Source organism: Zootoca vivipara, chromosome 12, assembly GCF_963506605.1.
Source record: "Zootoca vivipara chromosome 12, rZooViv1.1, whole genome shotgun sequence".
NCBI lineage: Eukaryota > Metazoa > Chordata > Lepidosauria > Squamata > Lacertidae > Zootoca > Zootoca vivipara.
The window spans coordinates 49025740-49047577 of NC_083287.1; the positions used below are offsets into that span (position 1 = coordinate 49025740).

A 21838-nucleotide genomic window follows, 5' to 3' on the forward strand; every position below is an offset into this window, starting at 1 on the left:
GCACACAAATAAAATTACATATGTATGGAATGGCAGAGCCTGCCCTGGGGTGGAAGATCACGCCTCTTCTGTATTTCTAGTTTGTGTTAGTTTGCCTTGCCTCTCCTTCAGTCTCTTGCTTTGCTATCTACAGTATTTTCAACACATGCAAGGTATATTCCATTAAAAATGGCTCTCTTGTTTTGTATCCTGCCTTCAACAGCAACAAAGCACATACAGTACATGCACGCAGGGTATAATGCCATACACGTGAAAAGGCCCTTTAAAAAAGCAAAGGGATTAGTATAAGGCATGGCCAAACTCGGCCCTCCAGATATTTTGGGACTACAATTCCCATCATCCCTGACCGCTGGTCCTGCTAGCTAGGAATGATGGGAGTTGTAGTCCCAAAACATCTGGAGGGCCGAGTTTGGCCATGCCTGGATTAGTTTGACCCTCGCCCCGCCCCACATTTGAACATGGCCAATTAAAAAAAAGTCATTTGAAAACAAAAAAGCTTGTTTATTCCTATGGTATGCGCTTACCAAAATATTCTTTAAAATATGATAGACTTGAAAAGGAAATTATATAAAGTGTGTTTCACCGAACTGAGACCTCTCCTAGTGCAAATTGTTAACATGCTACACAACTGGTTTACTTCTGCTTTGAAAACATAGAAATTTGAAGTATTAAAAGACAACTAATATATGTTTCTAGTATTAAAACTTTTATATATATAAAAATATGATAGACTTTTAAGCACAGCAGAGGCTGCGTACCCCTTCGTCCGCCTTGCCCAGCTGAAGCCGTTCCAGCTGTTTCGGACTACAAATCCCATCCCGCGCAGGCCCGGGCTGATGGGAGTTGTAGTTCTAAACAGCTGGAAGGGCTTCAGCTGGCCAAAGGCTTGCCTTCGCCAGCAGCTTCGTGTCCAAACCTTGTAACCTTTCGCTTGCAGCTTCGCCCTCGGCCAGGAGCAACCAGCGCCACCTGCCGGCCGCGCCTCTGGCAGCGAAGGCAGCTTGGGCACGACAGACGCAGCCTTTCGCAACGGCGCGTTGCCCGAGGCTGGGGAAAGGAGCCGCCTTCCTTCTGCGAACCCAGAAAGCGCGTTTGTGCACAATCGCGGCTCTCCCGCCGCCTTACCCGGCCAGACCAGCAACGTTTGCAGCGCAGGCACCCAAGCATTATTATTTTTTTTTTACGGGGGGCGGGGGAGCTCCTCCTCGTAGGGAAGAATATTGACGCTCTTTTCGGAATATCATCCCCCTATTAAATTTAATTATTTTTTTTTAAAGAGGGTGGCATAGCATGGCTATGCAGCTAAGCCCCGATTTCAAAGCGGGATCAACCGATTCCTCCCCAATCTTGGTTCCATCTGCTCAGGCAAAGATCAAGAGAGGAGGAGGCAGCCCCGGGGATGTCCTTGAAGACGGGATCCCCGCCGAGATCTTTCCTCGGCTCGACCTTGGTCCTGGAGACGCGCGGAGGGGCGTCGGCCGCGGGGCGGGGCGCGCGTTCTGCGTTGGGGGAGAGAAAGTTGTCTTTCGTGATTTTGCACTTCCTGTTTGGCAGCAGCGGCCTCCTCCTTCTCCCCGATTGCGAGGAATATATACTGTGTACAGTATATATACACGCGCGCGCAGAGCTTGGTGACTGCCTTCCCGGGTTGGGTTTCCTTGCTCGCTCGCGCTCCTTTCGCTTGGATCTTGTGCAAGCAGCTGTCAGAAAGCGTCCTCGCTTGCAAAGCGCCAAACGGGAACCGCGAGCAGTGCTGGGTGATCTGCTCACCTCCCTCCCTCCCTGGGTCACTTGTGTTTGCAAACTGCGGCCGCCTGCCTGCCTGAGAGTCTTGTTTTGCAGCGCGAAAGGAAACCAGCTCTTCAACGCGAATTGCATCTCTTCTTCCTCCTCCTCCTCCTCCTCCTCCTCCTCCTCCTCCTCCGTAGTGGTGGCTGGCGGTGGGGCCGACCTGGGCACTGGAGCCAGACTTGGCACTATAAGAGCAGAGAGGTGGGGGGGCTGCGTTTCTGCAAAACAGCCTCCGCATTCAGATAATCTGCACGATTACACTAAATTGTGTTGGGTGCACCTCCTTGCTTTCGCCCTCCGGGCACGCTGACTCAGAGGACATGCCCATCTCCTGCTGCGCGGGGGGAAGGAAACTTTTGCAGCCGCCCAGAAGCGCGGGCTGCTTCTGAATCGGCCCTGGAGTTCCCTGCTGCAGCCTGAGCTTTCACCCACCTCGGCTAGCTTTCTCGCCGCCTTCCAACCATTGCGCTTTTTCTGCACGATGCGAGGCGCCTTCTTCCGCCTCTCCTTCCCAGACCCATCCCGTGCCCTTGAGGACCCCGAGCAGCCGCTGTGGTCGTAACACCCCCCACCAGCTTGGGACGTCCCTCTTTTGCTGCCAAAGGCTCTGGAAAAACAAAGCAGTATAAAACTAGGAGCTCAAAAGACCCATCACTTGGCGGAGGAGCTTGGAGAGGCTCAGCCGGAGAGCCTGGCTGAAGGAGAGACCTGGCCGGGCCGGTTCCCGTGGGCCTCTCCTCCGACCTTCCCGTCGGAAGGCACATCGGAGAGATGGGAAGCACCGCTATGGACACCAAGAAGAAAGATGAAGCGCCCAGTGGCAAGAGGAGTAGCAGCCAGAAGAAGCGCCTTCTGCGAGTCCACATCCCAGTAAGTTGTGCCTGATCGATCTCGTTCTCTCTCCCTCTCCTTCCCCCCTGCTCGATTCCTAGCACTAGTAAAGACCGAGAAGCGAGTTATTGTTGTCTTCTCTTTTCTCTGGCCAGTTAAGAGCTATAGAGAAGTTGATGCACCTCTCCTCCACACACACACACACCCCGGATTATGTTATCTCCTTTGCAGAGTCTCTCTCTCTCTCTCTTGCAGCAACAGGTTGGGAGGGGGTGGGGCACGGCAGGAATGTGCTCATGCCTGTCACTCAAAAGCCACAATTGGGGAACGGCTCTTTTTTTTGGGGGGGGGTGGCTGGTGGGGCGGGAAAGGGTGAGAGCAATGGGGCAGCCGTGCCCTGGCACTTTGGCAGCCGCGCAGCCTTTTCTAGGGGAGGGATTTATGGTGTTTACATTTTTATACGGCACCCATCCAGCCAAGCTGTCTGGAAGGTTGTGCAATAAAATACGAGGAAAAGAATATATTTTAAAGTACAGTGCAAAATAAAACAAAAGCCCTTGGAGAGAGAAGCAACCCCCCCTCCCCCAGCAAACCCAGCCCCCATTAAAGCAAGTTTAAAACACAGCATGGGGGTAACATGGTGCAAGCAACAATAACAGCCCTGAAGCACCTATGGATTGGAATTAAAAGGCCTGGGGGAGCAGGAAGAAGCATAGGCACCAGGTGAGTCTCTCTGAGGATGGCATTCCTTACTCACAAGTAAGCCCCATGGCATTCAATGGAACTCATGCTCAGTGAGTGTGCACAGGTTTTACAGCCTCAGTCTGGTTTCTCTGCCAGCTGGTTGTGGGCACCAAACACTTCCCAAGGCTAGGAGAGGTGAAGCCCAGTTTGAGGGCTGTGATGCTACACAGACACCCACGTGCATCTGCTTAAACCAGATTCCAGCCTGAATGGAAAACCTACAAGTGAATTAAAAAATAAAGCATCGGTTGCCTGCCTTCTATTCATGACTAAGAACAACCTCACATTCATGCAAACTGCTGCATGGAGACTTAAGAGGTGGCTTAGTTTGCAACCCTACACTTGCTTCCCCGTATAGGGTTGTATTGTGAAGGTGCCCTTGATCACCGTACAATACCTTTAAAGCAGCTCTTCGGCTTTGAAGCTGTCCTGGGATCTAGCAACTTTTTCGTTGAAGGTTGGGCTCTGCTCAGTGTGCAGCTCCTGGAGAACATTCGCTAAGATGGTGTCCTCCACATATTTTGGACTTTGACTCCCAAAGTCTGCCTGGGACTGATGGGAGCTATGGTCCAAAACATTTGGAGGGCACCTGGCTGGCAGAGGCTGCTTTAGACACGACAGTATACAAATTTAATAAATAATAGTAATAATAACTGCTTTGTGAGAAGTTCCAGGATGAAAGGTCCTCACTGCTAAGCCATACGAGAACACAAAATGTTCCAAGTTTTCTTGTGCACCATATATAGGATATTGATATGGTACACTGTATATCACACTCCCATTAACCCTTGGTGCCCTGTTTGCAATAAGCTAAAATGGCTTAGATAACCCATCAGAAAGCGCTGAAATAGTAGAAAATGTCCACCCTCATCTTCTGATCTGATCTGCAACAGAATGAGATGGTAGCATCTCAAGGTGGCCAAATAACCTCCACCACTTCAAATTGATGGTTGGTGGGCTTGCATTTAGGACGGCTCTTCTCCCCCATGCAAAGGGCACACACCTCAAAAGAAAACAAACATCCATGCAAGCAGAAGCTAGTGCAACAGAGCAAGCCTTTCTTCCCAAAGAAGGGCTGTTGTGTTTAGTGGTGGAACATCAACTTTGCACACAAAATGTCCCAGGTTCAATCCCCAGCATCTTCCGCCAGGGTTGGAAGAGAGTCTTCCTTTTTGAAACCCTGTGGCAAGACAATGCTGTAGAAACAAAACTGAGCTAGATGGACCAATTGGACTCAGTATATAGCAGCTTCTGATGTTCCCTAATGTGTTAGTTTCTTGAGGACAGTTGGAAGTGGTGTCCATGCTACGCTTTTCACTTTTTTCACCTATTACTTGTTTGGCTCAGAGCTGGGAAAGTAGAAGTATAAATCCCAAGGGGCAAACTCTGTCGACTGTAGCACAGGGCATCACAATTCCTGTTTCCTGTGAAAAGAGGGGCGGCCTAAAGGAATTGCGCTTCTTCAGCGGGGCTCTTGAGCAAGCAGAAGTTTGCGAGCGCTTGCTGCAATGTTCCTTGATGCCTGTGGGCATGTTCTGTAGCTCCACATACTTTTCGTCGGGTGTGACAGGCGTTCAGACATTGAAGCATCGCTGAGTAGTGATGCACAAACTATGCACAATCTGATAGTGAGGAACAGGTTCACCAGTAATAATGCCCTTTCTGCCAGTTGCTTTGTGAGCATGAGGAAGTAAGAAATGGTTCTGCACACGGAAGTGAACAGCACCTTAACCCACATACCTGTCGCCACACGAACAGGATCCCAGCCTGACTCAGTATCAGTTCTTTATTGTTGGCCTGTGAATTTGGTCATCAACACAGATGAGAATCCCTAGTCTGTGTGCAGAGGAGGTTGGAAGTTTAACTGTTTTTGAATTTCCCTCACTGTGATTTGGCCATTCAGTAAGTTGTCAGAAGCACAGGAAACTGCCTTACAGTCATTCAGTTCATAGGCATAGCTGCCAAGTTATCCCTTTTTTACAGGGATTGCTGAATAGGCTTCCTCATGAGAAAAGGGAAAACTTGGCAGCTATGTTCATAGGAGCCAACTCCTAGGGGCTGAGATTCCTTTGCCCCCCTCCCCCATAAAATATTTGAGGGGACCGCCGCCCCCCAATTGATGGGCATTGCCATTCAAATGGTGTGTGTGTGCCACATCATGTGATCAATTATGTGGGCCAGGGCTTACCTGCTCCCCATATTTAATTCAAGTTGACACCCAATATTCAGTTTCAGACCATTGGTTTGAAGCATTGTCTACATCCAGTGTTCGATATTCACCAGGCGCATTTTGCCAGGCCAGCTGCGACCCAGTGAAGCTGCCTGAGCGCCAAGACGGTGCCTGATATCTCCATCATCTGGTGGTGCATGTCTGGAGATCCTTATATCTTGCCTGTTTTCACGCACTAACAATACATCCTTTAGAATTCTACCTGTGATATTTTATCTGCACAATGAGAATGAATTTCAGGAACCAAAAAGTCATATTGAAAATACGACTTTTGATCTCTCTGCCCCCAAAATGGCAACTAGGCATTCTGTTTTGGAGACTGTAACCCTGGTTTAAGGAGCTATTTGGCGCCTAGCTTATATATCTGAGTTTCTAACACTACACCAGAGGGTGGGGAACCATATGTTGTTGGCTTCTGCCTCTGTCCAGCATGGCCAGTGGTTAGGGATAATTGGAGTTCTAGTCCATCAACATTGGAGAGCACAGGTTTGCCCACCCTTGACCTACCCTGGCTGCCACTGGCTGTCCATACTTTCAGAAAGAGTTCTTTCCTGGTCACCATCTGAAGATGCCAGGGATTGAATCCAAAACCTTCTGCAATACAAAGCATGTTCTCTACCCACCCCCATTTTAATTTGCCTTAAATTATTTTATGGACCTCCAGCCTAGAGAGTGACAAGTTCTTAGTAGCCTCACCTTAGTCCTAACCACACTTTCTTGGAACTGAGGCTGTGAAGATTATGGTATAATCTCTCACACGCTCACCTGGAAATTACACCTCTTGAACACAGTGGGACTTGTTCCCAAATAAACGCATATGGGATTGTGCTGCAAACTCTCATTTAACTCAGCGGGACTTGCTTTTGGGTTTAGGACTGACCTGTGGTCATGTTGGGAGAATAACCGCTATTTTGGGGCATGCAACCAGGTGTGTGTGTGTGGAGGTCTATGTGCAATGAGTGCCACTGCAAGTCAGATTGCTGGCTGGTCGGAGCGGTCAGAGAGTGTGTTAGGGTTGGAGTGGATGAATAGCTACTGGAAAAGTTTCCTGCTTTCTGTCACGGAGCAACAGCAAAAGGCGTGTTGTGCTGCTTCTGTGTTGACTGTGGGCAGGGGAATTTCCCCAAATGTCAGATATCCCCTTTTCCTCAAGGGCAGGGACCCAATCATATGTGCAAAAAGAGACGTGTTACCACTATTGATGATTTGCATTACCGACCTTTACTAGCAGGCGCCAGGATAGGTTACAGGTGGCTCTGTGCTCTAAACCACTGAGCCTCTTGAGCTTGCTGATTGGAAGGTCGGCGGTTCGAATCCATACGACGGGGTGAGCTCCCCGACCCAGCGTCAGTCAGCCTAGCAGATCGAAAGCACACCAGTGCAAGTAGATAAATAAGTACCGGTGCGGCGGGAAGGTAAACAGCATTTCCGTGTGCTCTGGCACTCTTCACGGCCCTCCCGTGTCCCAGTAGTGGTTTAGTCATGCTGGCCACATTACCCAGAAAGCTGTCTGTGGACAAACACCGGCTCCCTCGGCTTGAAGTGAGATGATGATGATGATGATGATGATAATTTATTTATACCCCGCCCATCTGGCTGGGTTTCCCCAGCCACTCTGGGTGGCTTCCAACAAAAGATTAAAAATACATTAAAACATCAGTCATTAAGAACTTCCCAAAAATAGATGAGATGAGCGCCACACACCCCTAGTTGCCTTTGACTGGACTTAACTGTCCAGGGGTCCTTTACCTTTAACCTTCTACCTTTAATGCATTATAATATCCAGAATTAAAAACACAACATATTACACTCACAGGTAGGCTGGGCTCTGGAAACACACTTCTCAAGGGTCAAAGGCTAGGCTAAATAGGGTGACATCCTGCCAAGTATATGAAGAAGTGTGCATGCACATGAAAGCTCATACCAATGACAAACTTAGTTGGTCTCTAAGGTCTCAATTGTCCTCACATTTGTGGTGGCAGGCAGAGAATTATGTGCACAAGTGCCTGTTTGATCTTCATGTGTGCAGCAAAAGTCGTGTACATAGCATCTCTTCCCTCAACCCAAACTTTTCTTGAGATAGCTTATTGGTGCATTTCTTCTAATCTGTCTCAAATGAGAACTTCATTTATTTTTATATCAAGGCACACAAAAATAAACTAGGAAGTGTCTCGGTTGAAAATGGAAGGTTCCTTCACCATTGCCCCACTTGAGGTAAATATCCAAAGAATTGCACCAATAAACTGAGATGAGTTTAAAGATGAACTCCTTCAGCTCTTTCTAGACCTTCAGCTCTTTCTTTCTTTATTGCATAACAAGTGCAGTCAATCGTCGTTGGAAACTCTTGCAACAGATTTCTCTCCCCTTCCCCCTCAGGTTAGTGTGGCTTGTTGGGTTGGGATAAAGTTGCGACATTCTGGCATGCGGACTGTGTTATTTTTGTCATTGGTAAAATCCGCCACCCTCCTTACTTAGCCAAGAGTATTTGTTGTGATAGAGAGGCCAGCATGGAACATGATTGAGCAAGAATCAGGAATGCCCCGTGTGCAAGAAAGCTTTTGACTGAGGTGATTTTGGCTCTGGTTTGTGTGTGTTTTTAACTTGGCGAGGCTTTTCTTCCTTGTGGTAAAATTGCCAGCTTCTACATCCTGTTGAAGAACAGAATGCTATGGCTGATTTTATTCTTGCAATATTTATGTATATTTCCCAGTCATTTATTTATTTTACATTTATATATCCCAACTTTCCTCCAAGGAGTTTAAAGTAGCATGTGCGGTTCTCCTTGTCTCCATTTTATCCTCACAGCAGCCCTGCGAGGTGGGTTAGGTTAGTGAGAGAGACAGGCGCAAGGTCACCCAGTGAGCTTCATGGCTGAGTGGAGATTTGAACACTGGTCTCCCAGGTCCTGGCCCACCACCCTAACCAGTATACCACACTGCTCCCTGGACTGTTTACAGTAATAATTGAAGCCATGCAAAGAAACAGGACATAAACATGGGCTCTAAAACAAAATAGGCTAAGGCAAAGTTGCTGCTTGCAGAGTTTCAAAAGAACTCGTTTTATGGAAGATGTGTCCTGACCCCATCAAAAGTGGCTGTGAAAATTGGACCATTGAAAGAAAAGAGAGTGTTTTGCTCCATTCATACAAAACCATGGTTAAGGACATTTAACCTTGGTTTGGCATGATCTCTGAAATGTTCAAGCCACATTTTGTTATTGGCTGGTAAAGTAGAAATCATATTTTGAAGTTGGCGCTTTCAGGCCACTGTTTATGCCGGTCTGCATTGAGAGAGCAGGAAACAAAAGCAGGCTAACGGTTCTAAACCCACTGGCACTTTTTATGCACTCGGAAAGCGTACCTCTGGAGGCATAGAACTGTCCTGCTGTGAGCTCTGATTCCAACACTCTGTGTCTGAGAGCCCTGCTCTTCTTTCTTCAGAATACCTCCAGTAACATGATATTTAGGGGAAGTGGAAACTTGTGGGCAGAGTAGGGCTGTTTTGCATGTTGCCCAAAGAGCGAGTCTTCAATAGTGTCAGGCTCCAAGAACCCAAGTGGTTGTCTTGTATCCTCTCTGCCATGCTAGTTCTCTTTTTGCTGTAACATTTCACCTTTTCTTCTTGAAAGGGGGCTTACCTTTTCTCCTGAAGGCATTTGTGCTGCTTGACTTGGCTAGGAGTGAGTTGCAAGCTTCCCTACTCAGTAGTTTGCAGTCCAGGTTACATGTACTGTGGAGTAGAGACCCTATATTAGGGGTCAGCAACCTTTTTCAGCCGTGGGCTGGTCCACCGTCCCTCAGACCATGTGGTGGGCCGGACTATATTTTTTTGGGGAAAATGAACGAATTCCTATGCCCCACAAATAACCCGGAGATGCCTTTTAAATAAAATCACACATTCTACTCATGTAAAAACATGCTGATTCCCGGACCATCCACGGGTTGGATTGAGTAGGCGATTGGGCCGCATCCAGCCCAAGCTTGAGAGAAGATCCTTACTAAGGCAAATGGGTTGGGCATCTCATGATGTTTGCCAATGCAGCTACTTCCTCCAAGGAAAAAGCAGTTTCACCCTGCTGTGGGACATTCAGATATCCATGTTGATCATTGCTGTGGATGCTTGATGCTGGGCTGGGAGAGAAAGCGGCGAGTGGTGAAGTCAGGAGGAAGAAACTCAAAACAAAGACTGATTTCTGTGGAAAGGAGGCATGCTTTTGCAAAGCTGTTCTAATGTTTATAGAGAATTTTTGTTTGCCATTAGGAATCCTTTGCTTTGCCAATTTGCTGCTTTCCACTACCTTCTACCATCCAAGTTGGTAACAATCAGTTGTGATGATCTACAGGTGACATGCTTCAACACTCTCCCACCCTTCTTGGTCTATCACCCCCCTCCCTTTTCTGGTAGTGTCATTTGCAATGGCTTGGGTTTAGTGAATCCACTTAAACCACATTGGCGCAGAGGATGAAATGAGCACATAATGGGCTTGGATTCACCAAACTGTCTATATATTTTTTGCAGATTTGCCTGTGGAGTCCATTTCCACTTTCAGAGTTATGTTCTTCTGTTTGATTCTCTCCCCACCACATGCTTCTCAGGTCGGTGATGCCCAAAATTAAAAGCTCAACTGTGTTGATTTTAGCCCTGGGGCACATCAGCTACGATCATCTATGCCTTGTTCATGCTTTGGCTTTCGGAACATCATGGGAAATGCTTAAGACCCCAACATTTGCACTGATATGCCCCAAACCGAATCACCCCCTTTTGGGGGGTGGAGGTTAGCTTCGGATTACCAATTCTACACAACTTGGGCTGCAAACAGGAAGGCCTCTTCTGATTAGGCCTGACAGTTGCACTATAAGTATGTAAGGAGAACTCTTTTCACACACTCTTTGTTGGCTGTTGAGTCATCATGACATGCAGACTCCAACTATTTTCTTTCTCCTGCTGCTCCTCTTTCTTTTGGGCTGCCTTAGAGTATCATTTGTGTTATTTCAGCAGCTCTTGTCAGCGCAGAATTACTTGTCAAGAGAGCTTTTCACCTATAAGGTTCCCCCCTCCCCTTCCTTTTTGTTAAGAGATCATACTTATTATTCAGTGGATTCTTAAAGGTAAAGAGGGGGGAAACTCAGCATGCGTGCAGACGATTTGTCAATTGCTGCAGTGCATAGTCTAGGAAGCTGGAGGCACATTAGAACACAAGACACTGCTTTAATTTTCAGGTAGGTAGCTGTGTTGGTCTGATGCAGTCGAAATAAATTAAAAAATAATAAAATTGTCCAGTAGCACCTTAGAGACCAACTAAGTTTGTTCTGGGTATAAGCTTTCATGTGCATGCACACTTTGAAGTGCTACTGGACAATTAAATTTATTTATTTTTTACTGCTTTAATTTTGAGTGTTCCCCCCCATCTAGCCCAGTACTGTCTTCTCTGGACTGGCAATACTTTCCCAGGATCTCAGGTAGAGGCCTTTCACATCGTCTGTTACCAGATTCTTTTACCTGGAGATGCCAGGATTCGAACTTTTGACAATGAACTATGATCTCCCAAACTGGTCCTGTTTGGGTTGCTGTTTTCTGGCTATACTAGGTGGGATCATCCTAAGGTGAAACGCCCTTCAGATAGGCGCAGAGCATTGGAAGGGCAAGACTGGGATCTGGCAAACCTTCTCTCTCCCAAAAGAAGGTTGGATTTTTTTGGGTGCCTTGCCTTTAACGGCACTGCTGTAGGGTTATGCATTTGCCGTAGCGCTTGGACATTTGGAATGTGTTCTGGTGACCTGGAACACCAGTTAAGGAAGTGTTTAGGATGGGACATAGCACTGCAATCAGTTGTGTTGTTGCTGGATTGCAAGCCGGCCTTGGGTACTGCGTTGAAGCCACGGCGGCCTTTGCTGCATTGCAGTGTTGTGTGAGGATGCTGCTGTGTGGCATGAAAGTGGAATTGAGCGTGGCTGGAGGTGGATGAGTCACCTGCATTGGGAGTGACTCCTGGATGCTGAAGGCATTCCAGTCATCCCAGAGCCAGCTATAAATTTTGTGACCTGGAGAGATACATAGCTATTAATATTCTTAATGATTTATTCAGTACTTTTGATGTGTAAGATGGAGGGATCAAGAGCATTTCATTCACCCCGACAATAGGGAAGTTAGGTTGGTCCCCACAATTATGTCCTTTTAACATTATAATCCTTAGTTCACAAATAAAGGAATTGGAAGTTGGATGAGTCTTGTTTGTGAATCTATGGATCGACCTGTTTTTGAAAGACAGACTTCTCAAATTCAAAGTTCTGCATCTTCTACTATCATGTCTAGTATATGTTTTTGCTATTACTGTATACTGTACTACTCTAATTCCCTTACGAGGGGTGTTGCAATTCATGGGTGCTTTTGGACAGTGGCGCTGTGGTCTAACCACTGAGCCTAGGGCTTGCTGATCAGAAGGTCAGCAGTTCGAATCCCTGTGACGGGGTGAGCTCCCGTTGCTCGGTCCCAGCTCCTGCCAACCTAGCAGTTCGAAAGCATGTCAAACTGCAAGTAGATAAATAGGAACCGCTACAGCGGGAAGGTAAACGGCGTTTCCGTGTGCTGCTCTGGTTCGCCAGAAGCGGCTTTGTCATGCTGGCCACATGACCTGGAAGCTGTACGCCGGCTCCCTCGGCCAATAATGCGAGATGAGCGCGCAACCCCAGAGTCGGTCACGACTGGACCTAATGGTCAGGGGTCCCTTTACCTTTGGACAGGGGCTTAATAATGCAAATGGGTTGTTGGCAAAGGGTTTTTTTTATTCTCTCTTTCTCTCTTACTAGAGCTATCCTGGAATGAGTAAATTTGGTTTAAGTTGGGGAGATTGGAACTGGCATTTTGATGCCAACAACATTGTGTGGATGGTGCAAAAATAAAAATAAAAAAGAGAGGCATGCAAGAAACCCCTGCCTGAGAAATCCTCCAATTAACTTGTAAGAATGGGGTTTAATTCATGTCCAAGAGGTGTACAATGAACTCGCTTCTCCTTTTTTCCACTACATTTATTTGGAGTACGTATTTATATTCTGCTTTGTAGCCCCAAGTGGCTGCCTGAAGGCAGCTTGCAAAAGGTTGTCAAAAGAAAACATGCTTTTCTGAATTATGCATTTATTTAGGATTTGGATGCTGGTGTTGAAGGAGTTATGAAGGTGACCCACAAGTGACTTGATCTGATTTGGGGCCAGTTACATCTCTCCATCTTTCTGTCTCTAACCCCCCCCCCCCCGCCCAACCTCTGCTATATAAGCCCCAAAGAGAGGCTGCTGAATCATTCTACATTGCTCATTACGTGTGTATTCCTGCCAGTTGTAATGTGCTGAAGCCCAAATTCAGCCGGAGGCATCTAGATTCTCCTGTCGGAGCTGGAAGTCAGTTCAGTTGTTTAATGGTGCTGCTGCTACTCCTGTGAGGTACTGCTTATAATGATGGATTGGCGGACTTCAGAACAGGGCCGGCCCACCCATGAGGCAAGGTGAGGTGACTGCCTTGGGCGGCAGGATCCACAAGAGCAGCAGATTCCCATGTACAGCCTTTATCCCCCCCCCCTCCCTTGTTCCTGATGTGGATTTTCACTCACCCCTTCTTCCTTGGCAGGGACGGAGGGTGCCATTTTGTGGTTAGCCTCAGGTGCCAAAATGTCTTGCGCTGGCCCTGCTTCAGAATGATATGTATCAAACCTGCATTTGCCTTGCCAATTTGGCACCAGCCTTTGAAACCAACAACACAGCCGTAAATATAGCATGTAAGGGCTTGTCCGGACATCTGCTTCCTGCATTTTTTGATTTTGGATAAAAAAAAACTTAGTATATCAACTCATGTTATTGGTCTGTCTAGCCCCATATTGTCTACTCTGGAGTAGGGGAGGAATAGAGTTCCTGCTCACCTCTGTTCTTTGAGATTCTTTCAAGTGGAGATATCGGGGATTGAACCTGGGACTGTTTTCATACAAAGCAAGGGCTTTAACTACTGAGTTTTGCGCCTTCAGTGATGGTGATGGGATAGTGTCCTCCACAATCCCTGAGGTTGCAGCCTGTTGCCCCCTCACCTGTCACAAAGTGTGGGGAGAGAGCATGTCATTCGGCATACACAGTTGTCCTCCAATAGAGGGGAATGAAGGGGGCTTATGAGGAACAGCCAGGACCCCCTGCCTCCAAGCATCTGCTGCATGTTGGGCACCTTGTTTTGCCTAATGGCAGAACCTGCAACCGGGATTATAAGCTCATGTACGGCTGCGTACCCACCACATTATTCCCCCCAAATAATCCTGGGAACTGTAGTTTACTCCTCACTGAGCTACAGCTCCCAGCACCCGCAACACACTACAGCTCCTAGGGTTATTTGGGGGGATATAATCTGCTTTCAGCGTGTGTTTTGGTGTGTGGTGTGTATGAGGCGTTTTCTCGGATCCCCAACACAAACCCAGCATCCGAAAGCATCAGTACTTGAGTAGAATGGATGCCCATCTATTTTGGCCCTATGTCTTCGATGGGGCTTCTTTCCATAGATTAAAATATCGCAGTCATTCTATAACAACCCAAGCCAAAGTATCATCTTAAGATGTCTGGCAGCCTATCCATTTGGCGTATAGACTGAACTTTGATTACTTAAGAATCCAGATTCCAGAAGAACAAAGTTACAAAACAAATATGTTGTGTGGAAACATGTTTTGAATTAATAGGGTCTTGGGGAGTTAATTTACACTTTTGGTTAAGGGCTGATTTATGTCCTAAGTCATTATTTTGGAAACTCTTAAGCCAGGACTGTTTTGGTTCAGGAAGATCACCCTTTCCCCTTGATGGTGGAATACCTTTTTCTACATGCTTCCATGAGCAGTAAAATCCACCTGACCTAACTGATTTAACAAATGCATGGCAATACACAGAAGAGGGGTTTTTTATATTAAAAAGGGTAGAAACATTCATTTTTGTTGTGTATGAATGCAGAAACACCCATAGAAGCTGATCTGATTTGGACCTGGGGGGGGGGTAGGGGGTTAAGACCACCTACTCCCCACACTATGGTCCCAATCCAGACACCCCAGAGATAAACCAGCAGCAAAGCCCAGATCCACACCATACATTTAAAGTACATCCAACACACATTTAAAGCATATGTCCTCCCTCAAAGAGTTCTGGGAGCTCTCTGTGGGGAGGGGGAAAATATACTGTAGTTTCTGGAATTCTTTGGAGGAAGCTGTTTGCTTTAAAAATGTCTTGACTGTGTTTTAAATGTCTGGTGTGGATCTGTGTTGGCTTAAGGGGCTTTTATGCCACAAGGGTGTCAGGGTGACAGAGCAGGGTTTTTTCTGTATTGGCCCCAAGCTTCTGAGGTATGTTTCCCAAGGTGAATATGCCTCGGCCCAAGCCTTCCTGCTTCTAACAAACACTGCGAGACCACCTTGTATCACAAGGCCTTTGAGGGCTTACTTTTGAGCAGGGTGGATTTGATTTAAATCAAATCGATTTAAATCACTAGTCAGTAAGACTTGATTTAAATAAAAAAAATTACAGGAAGACTCATTCTTGCTGGTATAATCTTAATATTTACAACCATTTGAAGGTTTCATTTTTGGAATCATCAATTTTCAGGGTAGTTTTTACAGTTATATAAAAAATTACTGATTTGGTTATACTATTAGAAATATAAAGACAGGTAATTATGAAATTATTGTTTCTATTTGTACTTTATTGGAAGGAGAAAAATAATCATTTCCTTAATAACAATTTAAACAATTTATTTTTTAAAATAACATTATAGCATATGTATCCATGTTTGTTAACTAATGTGGTTAAACGTTGTTGTTGTTGTTTTTAAAAGCTTAGACTGAGTATTAGCACACATGAAAAACTAAAAACAAATCTGTATTTCCTGATGAAAAGCCTTTGGACTATAATGTAACTTAAACAGAAAACTATCTTTAGAAAGATTTTTCCTCCAAAAGGATTTTATTTTAAAAATCCGATTTAAATAAAAAAATCCGATTTTAATTTAAAAAATTGATTTTAAAAAAATCTTTTATTTAAAAAAAATTATTGATTTTTATCCACCCTGCTTTTGAGTGCCTAAGAACTGTGATTATGTCAGGATGTGTTTGGCTGGCTATGTTTATACAGAACATATTTTTTTGCTGCGATTTTATGCCTTCGTTTGGAGGGTTTGGTGTTTACAGTTTTGCAAGCGAATTCTTTTGGAGCCAGACAGTAGTTCTTTAGAGGTTGGTTGATAGAGCTGCTGTTTCCCATGATGTGGAAGTAAGTGCAAGTTGTATTTGTCCCTGGGCCAAACGAGCTTTGCAGGTTGGTTTTTGAAACTCTGCAGAAACACGTAGAGAGAGAGAGATCCTACTGATGCCACAACACTGAAAAAGCTGTCCTCTCCTCCCAACCCAAGAAGACTTTCATTGAAATACAAATTGAAATATATTGCTGACTTTACCTGCTCTTGCTTTGCGAGTCCCGCTTTGGAACTTTGGCCTCCCCTCTCCTTTTCCCCACATGCAACTGTTGTTTCTGCTGCAGTCGAAAGACTTGTCAATTCCAATATTGCATGGTCTTCGGAGCTCACTGGGGGGAAGAGACAAGCCTGGGAACAATGCAAACAAGCATAGCCGGTCATTTCCACTAATTGTTGTTGTGGGCGGCAGAACACATAAAGCGGGAGAGAAGGGGAGAGGCGGTGGGAATGTGTCTGCTCTGGAAGCTGGCTACCTTAAAAATAATAATTATCATAGTGCTGTGCATGGTGGCTCCTGAATCCTTTCCTCTGATGTGGTGGAGCTTCGGATAGGAAGGTTCTAGATCAGAGCAGGATATGAGAGTTCTTGGCTCCTGTACAGCCTATAAGCCCAGTGAGAATGGTGTCAACTGTGTGTGTGTGTTTGTGCGTGTGTGAGAGGGGGGGGCATTGGGAGGTTGGCTTCCCTCCTTCTTGTTAGAAATGTGCCATGTTGCATGTTTCTGCCATGGATTCAGATTGGATTACCCTTTGGGATAAAGTAAAGGTAAAGGGACCCCTGACCATTAGGTCCAGTCGTGACCGACTCTGGGGTTGCACGCTCATCTCGCATTATTGGCCAAGGGAACCGGCGTATAGCTTCCAGGTCATGTGGCCAGCATGACAAAGCCGCTCCTGCAAACCAGAGCAGCACATGGAAACGCCGTTTACCTTCCCGCTGTAGCGGTTCCTATTTATCTACTTGCATTTTGACGTGCTTTCGAACTGCTAGGTTGGCAGGAGCTGGGACCAAGCAACGGGAGCTCACCCCGTCACAGGGATTTAAACCGCCGACCTTCTGATCAGCAGAATTATCCTTTGGGATAATATCACACAAATTCTTAAAATGTAGTTGCGCTTGGCCATGCTGCCCAGGACTCTCTCCTGCTGTGAGTGCCCACAGGCCCTGTCCCTGCCTCCTTCCACCTGGTCTAGGGCGGGGCCTGGAAGGCCTCATAAAGGACTGCTGCCGCCGCTCTGCTGCTGGTGCTGCCCAGGACTCTCTCCTGCTGTGAGTGCCCACAGGCCCTGTCCCTACCTCTCTCCACCTGGTCTAGGGCGGGGCCTGGAAGGCCTCATAAAGGACTGCTGCCGCTGCTCTGCTGCTGGTGCTGCCCAGGACTCTCTCCTGCTGTGAGTGCCCACAGGCCCTGTCCCTACCTCCCTCCACCTGGTCTAGGGCGGGGCCTGGAAGGCCTCATAAAGGACTGCTGCCGCCGCTCTGCTGCTGGTGCTGCCCAGGGGAACTTGAAACAGCACAGAGTTCTTTTTAAAATGCTTTTAAAAGAATTTTTTATGTTTTTATCTTCTTTGGGGTGGTAGGTGGGAGGGATTTTTAGTTGGGTGTGGGAATCTGTTAAATTTTAGTGTATTTGTAATTTTTATTGTTTTTGGTTTTATTGCTTTATTGTGTTTGGGGCGGTAGGTGGGAGGGATTTTTAGTTGGGTGTGGGAATCTGTTAAATTTTAGTGTATTTGTAATTTTTATTGTTTTTGGTTTTATTGTTTTATTGTCTTTTTTGTGTTCTTCTTTTGTTGAGTTCTTTGCTGTTTTTACAGAGGTTTTATTTTGTTTTTAAGGGGAGGGGTCAGGGTTGCCCGGGAGGGGGTCCCAGCAAGCAAAATGGCTGGGGCAGATTCCACAGGGGGGGGGTGCACTGGAACAACCGATCTCAGTGGTCACGGGTAGGAGGAGGAGTTACGCTAAGACCAGACCATGTCATTACCGAGGAGGCAGACTTAGTCGTTGTCTGAGGACTATCCCTGCCTCCAGGTCTGGTCCTGACCGGACGGATATTGGAATAGGCAAGGGATACCCACATGACCTGAAGGTGCTGCTGTGCAATGCCAGGTCGATGATGAATAAGACCACCGCCATTCACGACCTGATTGTGGATGGAGGATTTGACCTGGCATGTGTGACAGAGACCTGGTTGGAGGAAGCCGATGGGCCCGTTCTTGGCGCTGCTTGCCCACCAGGTTTCTCTTATGCACAGCAACCCAGGCCATCTGGACGGGGAGGGGGGGTTGCAGTGATTTTTAGGAAGTCATTAGTTTGCACCAGGCGTCCTATTGGGAAGACCCAGTTCTCTGCGTGCATGTTCTGGAAGTTGGGCAATAGAGGCAGTACAGGATTCCTTTTGGTGTACCGACCTCCCCGCTGCACCAAGGATTCCCTGCCCGAGCTGCTTCAGGTCGTGTCGGATGTGCTCCTGGAGACACCTAGCTTGGTTGTCTTAGGGGATTTTAACATCCATGCCGACACGACCTTACAAGGAGCCGCTCGGGACTTCGTGGAAAGCATGGCCACCATGGGGCTGTCCCTGAATAAGTCTGGCCCAACTCATAGCCGCGGACATGCCTTGGACTTGGTGTTTACCTCTATGGATGTTGGTGATCTGACATTAAGTAAAAGCGAAACAAAAGAAGTGCCATGGTCAGATCACTTTCTGGTGCAACTGGACTTCTCCGCAACCCTTCCCCTCTGCAGGGAGGTGGGACCGATTCGGATGGTCCGCCCCTGCTACTTAATGGATCCAATTGGCTTCCAAAGAGTGGTAGGGGATGTTTTATCCCATGTCGATGGCCTTTCAGCTGATTCCCTGGTGGCCCGCTGGAATGCGGAGTTAACCAGCGCTATTGACTGTCTGGCTCCGAAGCGCCCTCTCAGATTGCATGGAGCCCGGACAGCCCCGTGGTTTTCCCCGGCGCTGAGGGCAATGAAACAGTCGTTGAGACGGCTAGAGCGCCGGTGGCGGAAAACTCATTTTGAATCAGACCGGACACGGGCTAGAGCTCAACTTCGAGCCTACCAAGTGGCAATGGTGACGGCGAAGAGGACCTTCTTCACCGTCTCCATCGCATCTGCAGAAAACAGCAGCAGGGGACTCTTCCAGGTGGTTCGCAATTTAGCGGAACCACCTGCTCCATCCGGACCCAGTACGGGCCACATGATCTCCTGCAATGATTTTGCAAAGTTTTTTGCAGATAAAGTCGCTCAGATTCGGGAAGAGGTAGACTCCACCGTGGGAGCAGGGCCGGGGCGGGGGAGTGCTAGAGTCCTGTCTAGTCAAGTTTTGTGGGATCAATTTCAATCTGTTACCTCCGAGGATGTGGACAGGCTGCTTAGACGAATGAAACCAACCACCTGTCTCCTTGATCCTTGCCCATCCTGGCTTATAAAAGCTAGCCAGGAAGGGCTGGGCGATGGGCTTCGCGGGTTGGTAAATGCTTCTCTCCATGAGGGAGCCTTCCCAGACCCGCTGAAAGAGGCGGTTATTAAACCGCTTCTTAAAAAAACCATCTTTAGATCCGGCCAATATGGCCAACTATCGCCCAGTCTCAAATCTTCCATTCTTGGGCAAGGTGATTGAGCGAGTGGTTGCGGAACAACTCCAGGCACGCCTGGAAGAAGCGGACCATTTGGATCCCTTCCAGTCAGGATTCAGGCCTCATCATGGGACTGAAACTGCCTTGGTCGCACTGGTCGATGATCTCCGGCGGGCTAGGGACAAAGGTAAGAGCTGTTTCCTTGTTCTGCTGGATCTCTCAGCGGCTTTTGACACCATCGACCATAACATCCTTCTGGACCGTCTAGAGGGCTTGGGAGCTGGGGGCACTGTTATGCAGTGGTTCCGCTCCTTCCTCCTGGGCCGTGTTCAGAAAGTGGTGGTGGGGGATGAGTGTTCAGACCCCTGGGTGCTCACTTGTGGGGTGCCTCAGGGTTCTGTCCTCTCCCCCATGCTTTTTAACATCTATATGCAGCCGCTGGGAGAGATCATCAGGGGGTTTGGGCTGGGTGTCCATCAGTATGCTGATGATACCCAGCTCTACCTCTCTTTTAAATCAGAACCAGTGAAGGCGGTGAAGGTCCTGTGTGAGTGCTTGGAGGCGGTTGGAGGATGGATGGCGGCTAACAGATTGAGATTGAATCCTGACAAGACAGAAGTACTGTTTGTGGGGGACAGGAGGCGGGCGGGTGTGGAGGACTCCCTGGTCCTGAATGGGGTAACTGTGCCCCTGAAAGACCAGGTGCGCAGCCTGGGAGTCCTTTTAGACTCACAGCTGTCCATGGAGGCACAGGTCAACTCCGTGTCCAGGGCAGCTGTTTATCAGCTCCATCTGGTACGCAGGCTGAGTCCCTACCTGCCCAGTGACTGTCTCTCCAGAGTGGTGCATGCTCTAGTTATCTCTCGCTTGGACTATTGCAATGCGCTCTACGTGGGGCTACCTTTGAAGGTGACCCGGAAACTACAACTAATCCAGAATGCGGCAGCTAGACTGGTGACTGGGAGCGGCCGCCGAGATCACATAACACCGGTCCTAAAAGACCTACATTGGCTCCCAGTACGTTTCCGAGCACAATTCAAAGTGTTGGTGTTGACCTTTAAAGCCCTAAACGGCCTCGGTCCGGTATACCTGAAGGAGCATCTCCACCCCCATCGTTCTGCCCGGACACTGAGGTCCAGCTCCGAGGGCCTTCTGGCGGTTGCCTCATTACGAGAAGCCAAGTTACAGGGAACCAGGCAGAGGGCCTTCTCGGTAGTGGCACCCACCCTGTGGAATGCCCTCCCACTAGAGGTCAAAGAGAACAATTACCAGACCTTTAGAAGGCATCTCAAGGCAGCCCTGTTTAGGGAAGCTTTTAATGTTTGATGGATTTCTGTATTTTAGAATTTCTGTTCTTTTGGAAGCCGCCCAGAGTGGCTGGGGGAACCCGGCCAGATGGGCGGGGTATAAATAATAAATTATTATTATTATTATTATGCTCTGATGATGAGGCCTTGCACAGGAACAGTGTTTCATTACAAGCAACCCACAGGCAAAAACTGAGGGAAAGCCTTAAGTTTATTTTACTTGTCGGAATAAACTACTGTTGGATTGTAGTAAAAACTCCAAAGTGGTTTACAAAACATCCCGCTTGATTGTGATAAAACCTCAGGCTTGTTTACAAAAAAACAAATAGGACGTTTTATTAGAATTGTCCATCTGAGACAGATGCTGCTGTTGGCATATGTTTTGTCTTGAGAGGCAACGGAGTGCGCCTCCGGGGAGTGAAGTCAAACCACTGAGGTGCAAGGCTGAGCTGGTTGGGCTGGAGGTCCTGGGCAGCCCAGATCAACAAGACCCCCTTCTCAGCCTCACTGATGTGGTTCAAAGGAAAGGAAAGCAAGACATTTGGCACCAGCTTGGCTGCAGGAGGTGCTGGAAGGAGGCGTACAAGGCGTCATCCGACCGTCTTAGGGACTCTGCTCCGGATTTGTGTAGGGTTTACTCCTGAGCCTTTTCTTCTCTCAAATATATCCCCCAAAGCAGCAGAGGTTTAGGACCAGAGTTTTTCCTTCTCCTGCATGGGCTCCCTCCCAGATTGACGAGCCGCATCTGCCCATCACTTCCCTCCACAGCACTTGCAGAGTCTGCCTTCTTGACCATCGGACCCACGATTGGTCTTGTCCACTCAACTCACCGTGCGTGGTGGTGGTGGGGGAGGACAGCTAAAAACTGTTATTTAAAGCAACATTCAAAAAAACCTAATTGAAATCAACAGTAAACTAAAAACAGATCAAAACACATTTTATTCATTTATTTACTAAATTTGTACACTGCTTTATACCCCGTAGATCTTCTGCATGTCTGTAGAAAATGTTTTAAGCAGGTGCTGAAAGGGGGGATACAGAGGGGTTTGTTGGCATGTGCAGAAAGTCTGTGTACAAAGGCAAAATGTTGA

The 21838-nt window shown here is 47.5% G+C and overlaps 2 protein-coding genes across 3 annotated transcripts in view; one reads left to right on the forward strand and one right to left on the reverse strand.

Annotated features, from left to right (window-relative positions):
* The window catches only part of GALNT11 (polypeptide N-acetylgalactosaminyltransferase 11), a 58460-nt gene extending 54674 nt beyond the window's left edge, over positions 1–3786 (reverse strand). Inside the window, exon 1 of the mRNA XM_035129345.2 lies at positions 3764–3786. The gene's annotated coding sequence lies outside the window, so the exon portion shown is untranslated. The remainder of the gene's footprint in view (positions 1–3763) is intronic.
* PRKAG2 (protein kinase AMP-activated non-catalytic subunit gamma 2) overlaps positions 1122–21838 on the forward strand; it is a 213966-nt gene continuing 193249 nt past the window's right edge. Inside the window, exon 1 of one of the 2 annotated variants that reach the window (XM_060280923.1) lies at positions 1122–2661. In XM_060280923.1, coding sequence (XP_060136906.1) covers positions 2563–2661 — 99 coding nt within the window. In that variant the 5' untranslated portion in view covers positions 1122–2562. The remainder of the gene's footprint in view (positions 2662–21838) is intronic. The other variant, XM_035129352.2, reaches the window with a different exon arrangement.